The sequence below is a fragment of the Musa acuminata genome, chromosome BXJ1-3 (genome assembly GCF_036884655.1).
Source record: "Musa acuminata AAA Group cultivar baxijiao chromosome BXJ1-3, Cavendish_Baxijiao_AAA, whole genome shotgun sequence".
In the NCBI taxonomy this organism is placed as follows: Eukaryota; Viridiplantae; Streptophyta; class Magnoliopsida; order Zingiberales; family Musaceae; genus Musa; species Musa acuminata.
In genome coordinates, this window is record NC_088329.1 from 45,538,871 (window position 1) to 45,552,536 (window position 13,666).

The 13,666-nt window shown below is 39.7% G+C and overlaps 2 protein-coding genes across 4 annotated transcripts; one reads left to right on the forward strand and one right to left on the reverse strand.

Annotated features, from left to right (window-relative positions):
• The first annotated feature begins 76 nt into the window (after positions 1-76).
• On the forward strand, positions 77-10,472 carry LOC135635024 (uncharacterized). 3 transcript variants are annotated; one of them, XM_065145826.1, is made up of 10 exons: positions 77-646; positions 1,769-1,812; positions 2,318-2,432; positions 2,542-2,668; positions 3,045-3,754; positions 7,006-7,288; positions 7,357-7,633; positions 8,308-8,417; positions 9,201-9,696; positions 9,775-10,472. In XM_065145826.1, the coding sequence occupies exons 1-10, from the start codon at positions 475-477 to the stop codon at positions 10,054-10,056; spliced, it is 2,616 nt and encodes an 871-aa protein (XP_065001898.1). In that variant the 5' UTR covers positions 77-474; the 3' UTR covers positions 10,057-10,472. The 3 variants fall into 3 exon arrangements, with proteins under 3 accessions (XP_065001898.1, XP_065001904.1, XP_065001891.1); XM_065145832.1 differs by having other exon boundaries at positions 81-646; positions 7,357-7,471; positions 8,308-8,469; positions 9,214-9,696; XM_065145819.1 differs by having other exon boundaries at positions 88-646; positions 8,308-8,469; positions 9,214-9,696.
• Positions 10,473-11,145: 673 nt separating this feature from the next.
• On the reverse strand, positions 11,146-11,868 carry LOC135635039 (large ribosomal subunit protein P2A-like). The gene is made up of 3 exons (XM_065145846.1): positions 11,707-11,868; positions 11,410-11,633; positions 11,146-11,322 (listed from the first exon to the last, which is right to left on the reverse strand). Exons 1-3 carry the CDS (start codon positions 11,792-11,794, stop codon positions 11,296-11,298), a joined length of 339 nt encoding a protein of 112 aa, XP_065001918.1. The 5' UTR covers positions 11,795-11,868; the 3' UTR covers positions 11,146-11,295.
• Between the last annotated feature and the right edge of the window lie 1,798 nt (positions 11,869-13,666).

Sequence of the window (13,666 nt, forward strand, 5' to 3'; positions counted from 1 at the left end):
GATTTGAAGACAAGACATTATGGAGTGAGTACTTTAAGATCAGTAACAACTATAGAGTATTTTACTGTAGAGTACATCAATCATATAAATGAAGAGTATTTAAATATTATTATAAGTTTTTAGTATATATAATTTGTAATATATATATATATATATTAAATAAGTCAAATAATAAGAGAACACTTAAGTCGTGATCGTTAGCACAAGAGGAGTGTGAATGTGCAGACGATTATTACGAAGTTAAACACACCTTCTGTGTGCAAATGAGAAAGGCTGTTTCTTCCCAGTCTTCGTTTCTTTTGTCGCGACGATAACCTTAACATTATTATTTTGGCGAGGCTTGTACATATATATACGGTGGGGAGGCGGCCGAAGAGGGTTAAGGCCGCTCACGACGCCCTCTTTTCCTTGTCCTCTTGCGCGAGAGGAGAGAAGCTCGTCGAGAGCGAGAGCGTGGGGAAGGGGAACGAGAAGATGAGCGGAGCGTGCAGGGCGAATGGAGCAGCTGCCCCGATCCCGACGGGGTCGAGGAAGCTGGTGCAGAGCCTGAGGGAGATCCTTCACTGTCCCGAGCCGGAGATCTACGCGATGCTCCGGGAGTGCAATATGGACCCTAATGAGGCTGTCCACCGCCTTCTCGCCCAAGGTGCCCCCCCCCCCCTTGAGATTCCCTTTTTCTCGTTTCTTTCCTGCCCGGTTGTGCTTAGTTCTTCTGTTTGCTCATGAAATCGTGCGATAAAGATGGTGTTGTGGGTTTCGTCGGTTACTCGGTTGGGCCTGAGATGAAAGGGACAGTAGGTCGGAGTTTTCCGTATCAGTAATCGTTTCTCCTTCGATCTAAGGTGAAGATACGGCCTTCCCTCTCGGTTTCACGTTCTTGCATTCTTGATTATTTAATAAGGTGCCATGGTCGTTCTCTGAATTTTTCGTTTGTTAGGTTAGCGTACTGTTTGGCCTAGTAAAGAATATGAGAGGAAACTTTTTGCCTTTAAAGTCTCGAATAGGTAGGGTTGAGAGAGTTCATTTACCTACCCTGGGCGTTCTCAGTATTGTGCTATCTAAATGTACCTGGAAACTGAACCTAATATAGGTTAAATTAGTTGAGTTTCGTGTAGCAACATCTGCTTAGGTTTCTCTTTTGGCATCTGATTATCTTTAAATATAATGTTGATGCTTGTTTTCCTCATGCATTTTCTAGAGGAGTTCAATTTGTTATTCACATCCTATGTGTGTTTGAAGAGCAAATTTGAATTTTTTTTCTTCTTCTGTTGATTTTGTCAATCTTACAAGAGCAACAAAGGAACAAGTTATTTTAGCACAGTGTTTGATGAAGATGGGTCTTAGGCTCTTGGAGCACCGAGTGATTCTGTCTAGGACTATATGGTATGGGTGGGATGTACCAATCGCGATCCATCCTTAGTATGCTAGCTTGATGGTGGCTTTGTTTTGGTTCTCGGTGGTCTGTTAGTGTCCACAGCTATATGGTTGTAATGCTTTAATGTTAATTTATCACTCACTAGTGTGTGAAATAATAGGATATACTTTAAGAATTAACAACAGGAAATGTGGGTTGCTGTGAATATGCAAATTATGATTGGTAACAAATTGCAGTAATTCTTTATGCATGTCTCTCTTGTTGATCATTATCTTACGAATGGAATGGTGGCTATCGTAGCTCAAAAATACTGACAAACTATTGTTTAATGTGCTTCCTAGTCTATTGTTTTAAGTGAACGTACATCTAAATTAGTGTTCATTCATGGTGCAGATACTTTCCATGAGGTGAAGAGCAAGCGTGAAAAGAAAAAGGAGGTCAGTTTATGCATTGTTTATAGATAAATTCTGCAGATCATGCTGAACCAACCTATGATCTCTGATCATTGTTCATCCCTTGTTTGTTTATTTAAAAAGCTTTTGACTTGTTTTAAAAGTCCAGCAGTTCTTATAGCTTTGTAGGTGTTTGTCAAGCATCTGTCACAGTCATGAATTTCACATCTATTGATTTTGGTTTCGCAAGGTCATGAGTTGGCAAAATCATTCTTGTTGACTCTTTTCCAGGATTGTTGAGTATAACTGTGCAACATGCTTAATTCACTCTTTGTGACCTTAGCAATACATTTTTACTAGAGTATATTTTATTAATGATCATTTGTTTTATTGAAATTCTGAAAATTGTATTTTTTATTTTGTTGTTTCTAGTTTTGTTTTTGACTTTTAGTGTTTCAGCTTTAAACATCGTTATTTTGTCACATAGTTCCTGTTATTTTACATTGTCCAGTCACCTCATGATGTTGTTGATCCTTTTCATACTTTTTAGATCAGAGAACCTCCAGAATCCAGGTCTCGAACAGTTAATAACAGTTCAGGTCATGGGACTAGGGTTGGCACTGACCGTGGTGCCCGTAGTACTTCTTCCCAGTCTAGTTCTACTGGTATGACCATTTAAAGTTATGGTTTTTCATCTGTGTCCAAGAATGCAAATTTAGTGCATTTGCTTTTGTACTTGCTCACAGTTTTTTTCCCTCCTTTGTGTTCTTGTAGACTATGGGACTTTTAAGGGTAAACCAAATCACAAGAAGGAAAATGGTACAAATGCTCTTCCTAACTCGTTGCTTTTGGAATCTGCCACAGCATCAAGTAGTCCTACTCAAAGGCCAACAATTCCTAGGTGATCACTTCTCAGTTTATAGGTTAAGAGTTGCATGTTTCCAGATCAAGATGAAAATTTTTTTACTCTCTGAACAAACTGAATAAAGATTTTGCTTTAAGTTATTGTTTGGTTGTATTAATGATCCTATCCTTGTAATGTGTTCTATAAACGGATTCCTGGTTTGCATTGTTTACAAGATGCACAAGTGATCAAGTTTGATATACTTTTATCTCTTTTGTTTGTTATATTTGTAATTGATTTGTACTTGGTTAGGAAGAAAGCTTAATGGCGGGAAAAAGATCCATGTTGGGACATTAGACCTTGTTGTTGTTTATGTTTTTGTCCTGATGCAATGCTTAATGTAAATTTCTTCTGTGGCTTCATTTTCTTGCAGCAAGTCTGTTCCTCAGGGGAATGTGATACAATCAACAAGCATTACTGGTGGGCTTTCTATGCCCATGCAATCTTCATCTGTCTTCCAAAACAGTTGGTTGGGGAGGCCAGGACATGTTTCTATGGCTGACATTGTCAAGATGGGTAGACCTCAAAGTCAACCTTCCAGCATGCCTGTTATAGCAAGTGAAAAGTCCTACATGGCACAAAATGCAGACATGTTGAAAGTGTCACACCACAAAGCCAAGCAATCGCCAGCCACAGTTCTTCCATCAGATTTAGATGAAAAGTTAGAATCCCGTCAAGAATCTACACATGTTTTGGAGATTAGTCATAATGTTCGAATTGCTGAAGGTCAGCATAATGTTGATGATGGATGGTCTCTAACTGATGGGCAACCTATGGAGAGTGTGTCAACTACACCAGAAATGTCTGGTGTCTCTACTGGTTACGCAAATTCATTAGAACTGGCATCATCTAGTCTGGTTGATGATGGAACTCATTTGCATGTAGATCCTCATTTGGAAGAGATCCACAATCTAGAGGAAAGTCTCAATGTTACAATTATGCCAGCAGAATCCAGATCCACATCTGTATCTGATAGGCAGATACAAGTAGACACTTCCAAAGGTGCTTCCCATATAAATGAGGGCTTATTAAAAAGTACAAATTCCTATTCATCTCAAAGGCTCGACCTTGATCATCATGAAGGTAAAATTTGATCTTTTATAAACTTGTTCCTCTTTCCTGTTCACCATGGATATTTGCTGTTCTAAATAGTTTACACTTTACAATATAAGAAAAGTCAATTTTTTGTTGCAGGCTTTGGTAGTCACTTTTAATCTATAATTATTTTTTGAAAGCAAGTTGACATGTTGGTGTAGTCTCTGATTCAGTGTGCTCGATGGAACAATTGATTAGAAAATTTGACAGTTCATGAATGGTTCTAGTATCTGCATTGTCTATATTTATGTTATCATCCACTTCTTTTGTTTATTTATGCTGCATTTGGACTCCAAATTTGTGATTACTTTGAGAAGCATGAAAATTTGTGCTTTGTGGTTTGACTTCTTTGCAAACAAATTAAACCCGATATTTTCATTTGATGGAACGTTGACTTCTCTTTTGCATATTCATATATAAAGAGTTCCATCCCATCCACTATGAACTGATTCAACCATGTATTTTCTTTCTACTGCATGTCTTAACTTAGGTACTCGTTGCCTCGGTTTTCCTCTCTTCATCCTTGAGTTTGTGTGCGAGTGTCCTATTAATTTATTATCCATAAGATAATATGTTTAACTTTTAACATCTAGGAGGTATATAAAACAATCATCTACGTGATCTATTAACTACGTTGATTGTGAATTTATGAAGTATACTCCTGGCTCTTCTCCTAAGGGGTCTCTTCTTGGGGCTAATTACAGATTACCATCCTTTGTGCTTGAACCCTTGTAGCATTGTGGTCTTTGTACTTTTAAAAGTTTATAGATTTTTTTATCATACATAATTGTATGGATCAACAATACTTCGACGCTTTTTACCAACTTGATGTTAAGGAATCTTTGCACCTAGAAAATCATCTCGTACAATTGAACCTTTTCAAACTATTTCCTTTTAAGAATCAAAAAAACTTGTGCCGAAATAACAATTGTCAAGCAAAACAAAAGACCTTTGCCCCGTAATGGGTCTTGAAGCACTATTTCTGCATCTCCCTGACTAAAGCCTCCCACGTTGGGATTGCTTGTTAATGGTTTGGTCAAGTTTGATGGATTCACCCACATTGGGCTCCCCATAGTTATAAAATTGGAACAAATCGCTTCATTTTTAATAACACCCTTTGTTGCACTGATGGAAGACGCTGCATGTGATATCATGTGTTGAATTGGCACTAAACTAATGGGCAAAACAGTCATTTCATCTATTAATTCAATGGTACAAAGACGAGCGCTCTTGGTATAGACTTCATCACCCTCACCTTGTAAAGGAAGCAAGGGATTATCGACGTGTGGCTAGCTATGATCGTCACTATGTTCACCACGTTCTATCCCTTAGTGTAGTAGTACCTACCCGTCGCATTGCTCGAGTAGAGCTTGTCATGACTCGAGCTTGATTGACTAACAGGTCTATCAACCTTGTTTGACCCAAATCACCGGCCAAAATACTTAAGCTGAAGTTAATAGTAGTATATTCATTAAACCTTTATAAGCCAATCTTTCGATGTGAGACTAATCGGGGTGTTATAATTTTTCAAACTCAAGGGTTTGACGTCCTCATCAATGCCCGACATATCTCAAATTAAACCCTAGCATGATGCATATGAGGTGTAGCCCATTGGTGCCTCCACGTCGTGACAAGTCTTCTGACTTCATTCACGGGTAGTCTTTTCCTACTCGAGCTCTTTCACCATGCCCAAATAGTAGATAGGCTATAATACCAAATGTCACGACTCGGCTTGATAGGCTAATTGGCCTATCAATTTCATTTGAATTGTAACACCGGAAGTGGGCAAGACTAAGATTAGCTTATAAGAGTCTGATGAGTGTACTATTATCAACTTCAGTTTAAGCATTTTGGTCAGTAGTTTGGGTCAAATGAAGTTGATAGGCCAGTTATCCCATCAGGCTCGGATCATGACAGAGCTCCATATCGAGCTCTATCCGTCGCATGACATAGTAGTCCGTGAGCAGCACGTTAGCTATTCGGCTCATGATCGTTGACGTTGGTCGAAGCCACCATATTTGCTAGGATGTTGGTGGTGCCCACGACGAGGGTTATCCCTAGGATGGCGAATTGCTTGGTGAGCGTGTCGTCGATCATGGAGAGGAGTTGGATGGGGTTTGGAGGGGGAGGCCCAGTTACCTTGCCAACTGGTTCGCTTGGCTCCTAGCGTAGTGAGAGCCATCGTCATGCAGTTGTCGATGTTGGTGGTGACCAATGGGAAGAAGAGTGCTTAGAACTCGGGTGGCGACAAACAGAGCGACGAAGAGAGCATGGGGCTGAATCCACTGGCATTGCTATAAGTCTAGCCTAAGAGCAAAGCGGCGAAGAATGGGAGCTAAGAGCTTCTGTAGTGATCTAATGCCATACATCCCCTTCCACAACAGCACGAGCTCGGCCACCTAGAAGAGGATGAAGGCGGTGAGCTCCAGCGGCGAGGAGGTGAGCCACAGGAGTGGCGTCGCGTAGGGGGACAAGCGAAGGGAAGTTGGGAGGAGGAGGAAGATGGCCTAGTCGTCGATCTAGGTCTCGATGTCGAACCAGCCATAGGCGACAAGTGTGCGGAGGACGATGTGGGTGTCGCGAACGCCGAAGGTGGCGTGGGTGAGGATCGGGAATGGGACACCGTAGCGGGTGCTGGGCTGTATGGCAGTGAGGAGGGGCTTGAGGATGACCTTAGCGGCAATGATGAACCATGCCTTGCCACTAGGACATGCTGGATTCGACGAGGCCACCCTAAGCCAATCGCCACTTTCTACCATTAAAGTAATGAGTGAAATGACCAATTTGCCTATCAGTTTGGTGTCACTTCAGCACGTGATGTCATGTGCAGCATCTTCCGTCAGTGCTTTAGACGGCGTTATTAAAAATGGAGTGATTTTTTGCAATTTCATAACTATGGAAAGCTCAATGTAACTTTTAGAAGTACATAGATCATGATGCTATAAGGGTTCAAGTACAGAGGGTAATATGTAATTAGCCCCCTCTTCTTGTCTGATATATATTTTTGATTTGATCAATAAGATAGAATACACAGTCGACATTTAGCACAATATCTCTTTTTAAGCTTTGTTTCTTGTAGTTACAGGAGCAAATACAAGTGTATACCTTTGAGCATGATACTTTTTTTTTTCTTTCTTTTTCTATTATGAGGATCTTTTCCTGTTCTGGGGAATTATTCAGTAATATGTATTTAAACATGATCCTTTTATCTCTGTGTTGATATGTCTTTCTGTGACTAGGTTCTTTAGCAGTTGAGGATGTCATCCTGGAGATTTCTTCAGATGCTGCAGACTTTAGTCAACTAAGTTTACATGAGACAAGCACAAAACCTATTGAAGATAGTCCTGCAGTGATAATCCCGAACCATTTACGGGTTACAAATGCAGATTGTGCATATCTAAGCTTTGGTAGTTTTGGATCTGGTGCATTTGCCGGGTCTTTTCCATCAAAGCCACTAGAAAGCAACTTGGAAGTGACTCCGGTCATTGATGATGCTTCTAGAATCGCCAATTCAGATGCAAGGTAGTGTTAGCATCTTTTGTCTTTTTCATGTACAATTTCAGTCTGATTTGGCATACATGTTTTGACAGAAATGAGAGTGACAGTAACCGACGGCTTAAGCCTATGCTGACTGAGAATGTAGCTTCTAGATCTCATGCTGGTCCAGAAAATCTTGATGAACCTTCAACTTCACAACCTGAAATGGTGAGGAATGATCCATTGGTTACGACATATGGGCTTCAGTACAATTCTCCATCTGAATCTAGTTATGCAATTTCAAGCTGTACACAACCAAATGCTACAACTTACACCTATCCACAAGGAAATACACAAATGCAAAGTCTTTCCCATTTGTCAAGTTTAATGGTAATCTTTTGTCCATTCTTTTGCCCTTTTTCAACTATTGTGTGAGTTTATCAACTAATTAAGAATTTGACATGTTATCTAGGACAACAAAAGAATGTTTTTTACATACTTGAAGGTTCTCATTTGCAATCTTGTGAACTAACTGTTACCTTTTGTTGTGATATAGTTTGCTAAATAAGAAATTAACAAATTTTTTAGCCAGAGTTATAGATGCAAAGATATTCTATATATTATACTTATCTATGATTTGAAATGGTCACTAAGAATTTTTTTGTTGTCATTTTTACTGTGGAAGCCTAAATAGTTTTGTATCATGTTTTTTGTCCTGCTGTAATTCTATATCATGTATGAATGCTATTTACAAGTTGGAATTTAGAAAATTTTTAAGTACTTTGTGGTCTCAATGCTACATCTAAAGTTTTCTTTCTTGTATTTTGAAATGAATATCTTTTTGGGGAGAAGTGTGCCCATTTCCTTTGAATGATTGTTTTTTTAAATACATAATGTGTACCATGGACATATCATCTTTTAAATATTTAATGTCTTCTGTTGATTCCATATTCATCACTAATTTCAATGCTTGTCATTTTAATAGTTTCATTTTCATATGATTAATCTCTCTATGCAAGGGTTATGTTTGTATAAATTTTCTTACCTTTGAAGTTTCCATGCAGCAACAACCCAATACTCTGCAAAACAGTATTTTAGCAGCAAGCATTCCACATCTTCGGGATTTTGACCTTCCCTTGTCTCCTCTACTTACTACCCAGTCAATGCCTACGAGGTATAGCACAACAGAATCATCTATTAGTGGGTCAAAGATTTCCATGCCTGAGGTATTTACTATTGCCATAAATTCTTAATCATTATACTAGCTGTTTTCGTGTGATTGCTTGAATGTTGATTTATAACTTGGTGAAGGAGATGGTCATGATTAGCCACAACATGTGTGTGTGTGTGTGTGTGTACACACACACACACATGCGAACAAGTTTAGAAGTAGTACTTCATGCTAATCTTCAGTTTTTTTCTTAATATTCTTTTTTTTTTTTGCATTGACTTAATGTTTGTACTTGACCTGATTTGCCAAGGAAGGTCGATGTTCTAGAACTTCGAAATAAAGAACTGATTCATTTAAACCTAAGATAAGCTTTACCTGATACGAAGTAAATTTCACATCCTTGTAGCCAATATATTCTTGTGGAGCATTAGCAAGCCAAAATGTGATGAGTAAAGTTGGCTTGCCCACTTAACAGTCCTAACATTAATGGCTCCAATCTGAATAATTATACTTTTTAACTTCTATGTGCTCCACGAACTTTTCTCGGTCATTGAAGTTCTTCAATCTTAGGCTAGCAGTTGGTAGAAGGCACACAAATCAATTTTTATGCCTGTATGGACCTGGCTGGTCCTGACCACCTTGTGACCAATCTGAACTTGTTGAATATGGTCGTTCAGATTGTTTTTTGCTGCATCTAGTTAACCTGTATTCCTTGTTAACTTGGTTAAAAGGTGTAAACTACTGTTTGAAGGGTTCACCTTGATTTTCTTATTGATCTTACTTTAGTATCTTTATGCAGGCTTTGAAGCCAGGGGTGTTCTCTGATGCTCAATCAACTCCACAATCCTTGCCTAGCACCACCATGCTCACGAGTCTCGTATTCCCTCAAAATCTTCCTGTACACCATTACTCTCAGCCAGCTCTTCCATTAGGCCATTTTGCCAATATTATAAGCTACCCTTATTTACCCCATAGCTACGCCTACTTGCCTTCTGTCCACCAAGCATTCACCGCAAACAGCCCATTCCATCAATCTACTGCTGCAGTGCCCAGTGCAGGCATGAAGTATTCGCAACCACAATACAGAAGTAGCTTGTCTGTGGCCAGCTTACCTCAGGCTTCTGCTATAGGCTCTGCTTATGGAGGATTTGGAAGCTCAGCTAACGTACCTGCAGGTTACACACTCAACCATACAACTGCTTCAACCAACACGATGATCGGACTTGATGAAGCATTGAGCTTGCAGCACAGGGAAGCGAGCCACCACATTCCTCTTCAGCAGGTAAACATGCTTGTCAAATACTACAGTGTTTTGATTCTCCAGTATAAGCCTCTGAATATAGGTGGTCATTATCACCAGAGTGAAAACCCTGCCATGTGGATCCATGGTGCCGGTTCGAGAACAATGTCTGCTCTTCCGACGAGCACTTTCTATAACTATCCAGGTCAGAATCAGCACAGCGGGTTTCGTCAGACTCAGCAATCCTCACATCTTGGAGCTTTGGGGTACCCAAACTTGTACCACGATGCACAGGCAGGCCCCTCCCAGGAACATCAACAGAACCTAAGCGACGGCAATATGAGTGGTTCTCAGACCGTGCAGTCTCAGCCAGCAAACCAAATCTGGCAACATGGCTACTAAGCCATCGCCGATGACACCCAGTTTTTTGATATCTGGGTCTTGGAGGAGTATGCGTTGCAGGTCTGTCTAGATTGACCACATGCATACACCACTTTTTTCGAGCATTCATGGCTGATCAACTGCTTGTGTAGCAGCTGAGTACAAAACTGGCTGCTATTTTTATTTGATGATGATGATGAGGGCCATGTACACACTGTGTGCTGTAACGCATAGCAACAGTGACGAGGATTAATCGACTCTCGGAGGACTTTGTGTGGACATTTAACAGCTATCTGCTTCTCTTATGCCTTCATTTTAGGTAGCCATATAGCTCAGTTTCAGTTGTCGCACCTGAGAGGATGCAATGAGCATATGTGATTACAACTCCAAAGATTACTTGATTCAACCGATCTGACAATCTGCAAATGTTTTCAGCATTTTTGTGCGATGAGTACATCATGAAAACCGTCACAATAAGAGCAGACTGGTGAATATGTGCTTCTCGTAGAGGTGAGGTTAAAATATAATGCAGAATCAATATTTGTGGCTCCATTTAGATCAGCTAAATTCTATAGATATTCCACATCCATGTAGGGTATTGATGATAGCTCTATCTCAATTCAGCAGAGAACCCTAAGGAACATCGATGCATCCTCAACAATATCTGAATCCTCCACTACCTTAAACATCGAAGAAATCTTGGTAGACCCAAATGAGATCCCAATCACCATCACATATTGGATATTCACAATCAGACTTATTAATATGATAAACAGACAAGATGCTACACTGCAAGATAATACAAAGTGATTCAAGATCATGTCCTGGCAATTTGGCAGCAAGCTCATCCCCCAGCCTGGCTGCTGCAAAACCATGATCGACCAAAGAGTTAGAAGCATCACCATATCAAAGAGGGGATGCATGCCTGATGCTTCTACTCAAATCACCATTTTGAACCTGATCATATCAAGGTGGGTGTACCGGAACTGAAGCACGAGTATAATCGAAGAACTATCCATTGCAGAGAGAGCATAGGCATTACCAACCAAGAATTTATGCTGGAAGACAAGAAATCTCAATGCGCACGACTCATTCATACAATAGACGACGGAAGCAAAAAAGATTAAGTGTTTGAGAAAAGTTGCAGAAAAATCAACCCAAATAAACTTCTTCAAGTCTTTCATACATCCGAAATTTTCCTCATTTGATGCAAGAATAAGAGAACAAAGCTAAGATAAGTAGCACGCAACCACTGCCTCCTTAATCGAACAAGCTGAAGCCCATATCCTGCAATAACACAAGTCAAGAAGAATTAATGATCCATGTCCAAGAAAAATCGAGTCTTTTTTCGTTTTTGGAGATCAAAAGGCTCACGTCGTCGGATTCCTCTTTCTCCTCGACCTTCTCTTCCTTCTTCGGCTCCTCGGCCGCCGGGGCGGCACCGGATCCCGGAGCGGAGACCGCGACGGCTGCCACCGCGCCCCCCGACGGGACGGAGGCAAACTTCTCCCTTCCGGCAGCGATGAGCTCCGCGAGGTCCTTCCCCTTTACTTCCGATAGGAAGAGATCTACCCTCTTCTCGTCCACCTCCGCGCCCACTACGAGCCAAGAATGGAGATCAGACGCCGATAACGATCGAAGACCGAGGAAAATTGGAACCGCAGGCTTTACCTGATTCGAGGATGGATTTGAGGTCGCCAGCCGAGGGGCGTGTGTTGCCGCCGAGGACGGCGAGGAGGTACGCCGCTATCACCTTCATCTCCGCTTTGCTGACGCGCCGCCGCCGCCGCTTCGAATGCCTCGAGGGGTTGTGTGTGCAACGCTGAGGTGCGCGAACCGGCCTTTGTAAAACCCTAACGAGATTGCGTTGTCTGGGACCGTAGAATCATTGTAGCTTAACATGTTCCATCGCATGGTGTTCCCTTAAAACCCTAACTGACTTTGATCCAGCATTATATAATTCTTTTTTTTTAGGATAAAAAAAAAAGTAAGTACATAACTCAAATTCTAAGATACTAAGATATTTATTTACGAGATAATTTAATATTAAATATTTTGAGTACTGTCATGGCCATCAATTCTGCCATTACCATTCTAGAAAAGTGTGGATTTTTATTTTGAAATATCAGATACTTAATATTTTCAAAGAATTTAATGTCAATGTTGAAAAAGAAACTGGCAGAAAGCTAAAGCATGTTCGATCAGATAATGATGACGAGTTCAGGGGTCCTTTTGAGAATTATTATTGGTTCTATGGTATCAGGCTGAGAAAATAGTTCCTAAAACTCCTTAGTGTAGCAAAAAGGATGAATAGAACCATTGAAAAAAGGATTAAGTATATGCTTTCCCATGCCAAGTTATCTAAGTCATTTTAGGGAGAGGCTATGAGAACTACAATTGACCTAATAAATCTTTCTCCATCAGTTCCTTTGAAAGGTGATGTTCCAGAGAGAGTATGAAAATGAAAAGATATATTTTATAATCGCTTGAGAGTCTTTGGGTGTAAAGTATTTGTTCATATTCTCAAAGATGAGAGGTCCAAGCTTGATAATAAGACAAAAGCATATATCTTCTTGGGATATGATTATGAAGAGTTTGGGAACATATTATGAGATCTAGTGAACAAGAAGATTATAGAAATAGAGATGTATTTCTTGAAGACCAATTGTTTGATGATGATGATAATATTGAGAAGTCAAAAACCTCTGTTCATATTCCTTGGAGTCTGGGTCCTGTTCCTTCACTTGTAGTTCATGATGATCATGGAGAAATGAACAAGAAGATTATGGTGAGAATGCAAGTGATAATACTCCTACAGTTGATAATGCTGAACCAACTAAATAAGCACCTCCACTACTAGTTGAGATTCCATTGAGAAGATCCACTAAAGAACGACAACCATCTACTAGATATCCTCCACATGAGTATATTATTCTTACTGACCAAGAAGCTATTCTACATGAGCATAAGAATGAGTGGGTTAAAGCCATACTGACGGAGGAGAATCACACATATGACTTAGTAAAGTTGCCTAAAGAAAAAAAAGCTCTCAAGAATAAATGGGTTTACAAATTGAAGACCGAAAATTATAGCTCACAACAAAGATACAAGGCATGACTAGTTATGAAAGGATTTAGTCAGAAGAAATATATTGACTTTGAAGAAATATTTTCTCTTGTGGTGAAAATATCCTCTATTCGAGTTGTTCTTGGTTTGGCTGCCCGTTTGGATTTAGAATTTCAGTAACTTGATATGAAAATAGTATTTCTTCATAGTGACTTAGAAGAAAAAATTTACATGAAGCAACCAGAAGGTTTCAAAGTCAAGAGAAAAGAAAATTTGGTGTGTAAACTTAGGAAAAGCTTATATGGACTTAAACAGGTACCTAGACAGTGATACAAGAAGTTTGATTCCTTTATGATGAGTCAAGGGTATAATAGAACCACATCTAATCATTATATATTTATGAAGAAATTTTTAGATGATGATTTTATTATTCTACTATTATATATGTTGATAATATGCTGATTGTTGGTTATGATGCCGGTAAAATTGAAAAGCTTAAAAGAGAGCTAAGTAATTCTTTTGCCATGAAAGACTTGGATCGGTGAAATAAATACTTGGCATGAAG

Coding starts and splice junctions, on each gene's coding strand:
- LOC135635024 (XM_065145819.1), top strand. CDS start 475: ATGAGCGGAGCGTGCAGGGCGAATGGAGCAGCTGCCCCGATCCCGACG. Junction 7,289..7,356: donor ATCGCCAATTCAGATGCAAG/GTAGTGTTAGCA, acceptor ATGTTTTGACAG/AAATGAGAGTGACAGTAACC. Junction 9,697..9,774: donor ACCACATTCCTCTTCAGCAG/GTAAACATGCTT, acceptor CATTATCACCAG/AGTGAAAACCCTGCCATGTG.
- LOC135635039 (XM_065145846.1), bottom strand. CDS start 11,794: ATGAAGGTGATAGCGGCGTACCTCCTCGCCGTCCTCGGCGGCAACACA. Junction 11,634..11,706: donor CAAATCCATCCTCGAATCAG/GTAAAGCCTGCG, acceptor CTTGGCTCGTAG/TGGGCGCGGAGGTGGACGAG. Junction 11,323..11,409: donor AGAAAGAGGAATCCGACGAC/GTGAGCCTTTTG, acceptor GTGTTATTGCAG/GATATGGGCTTCAGCTTGTT.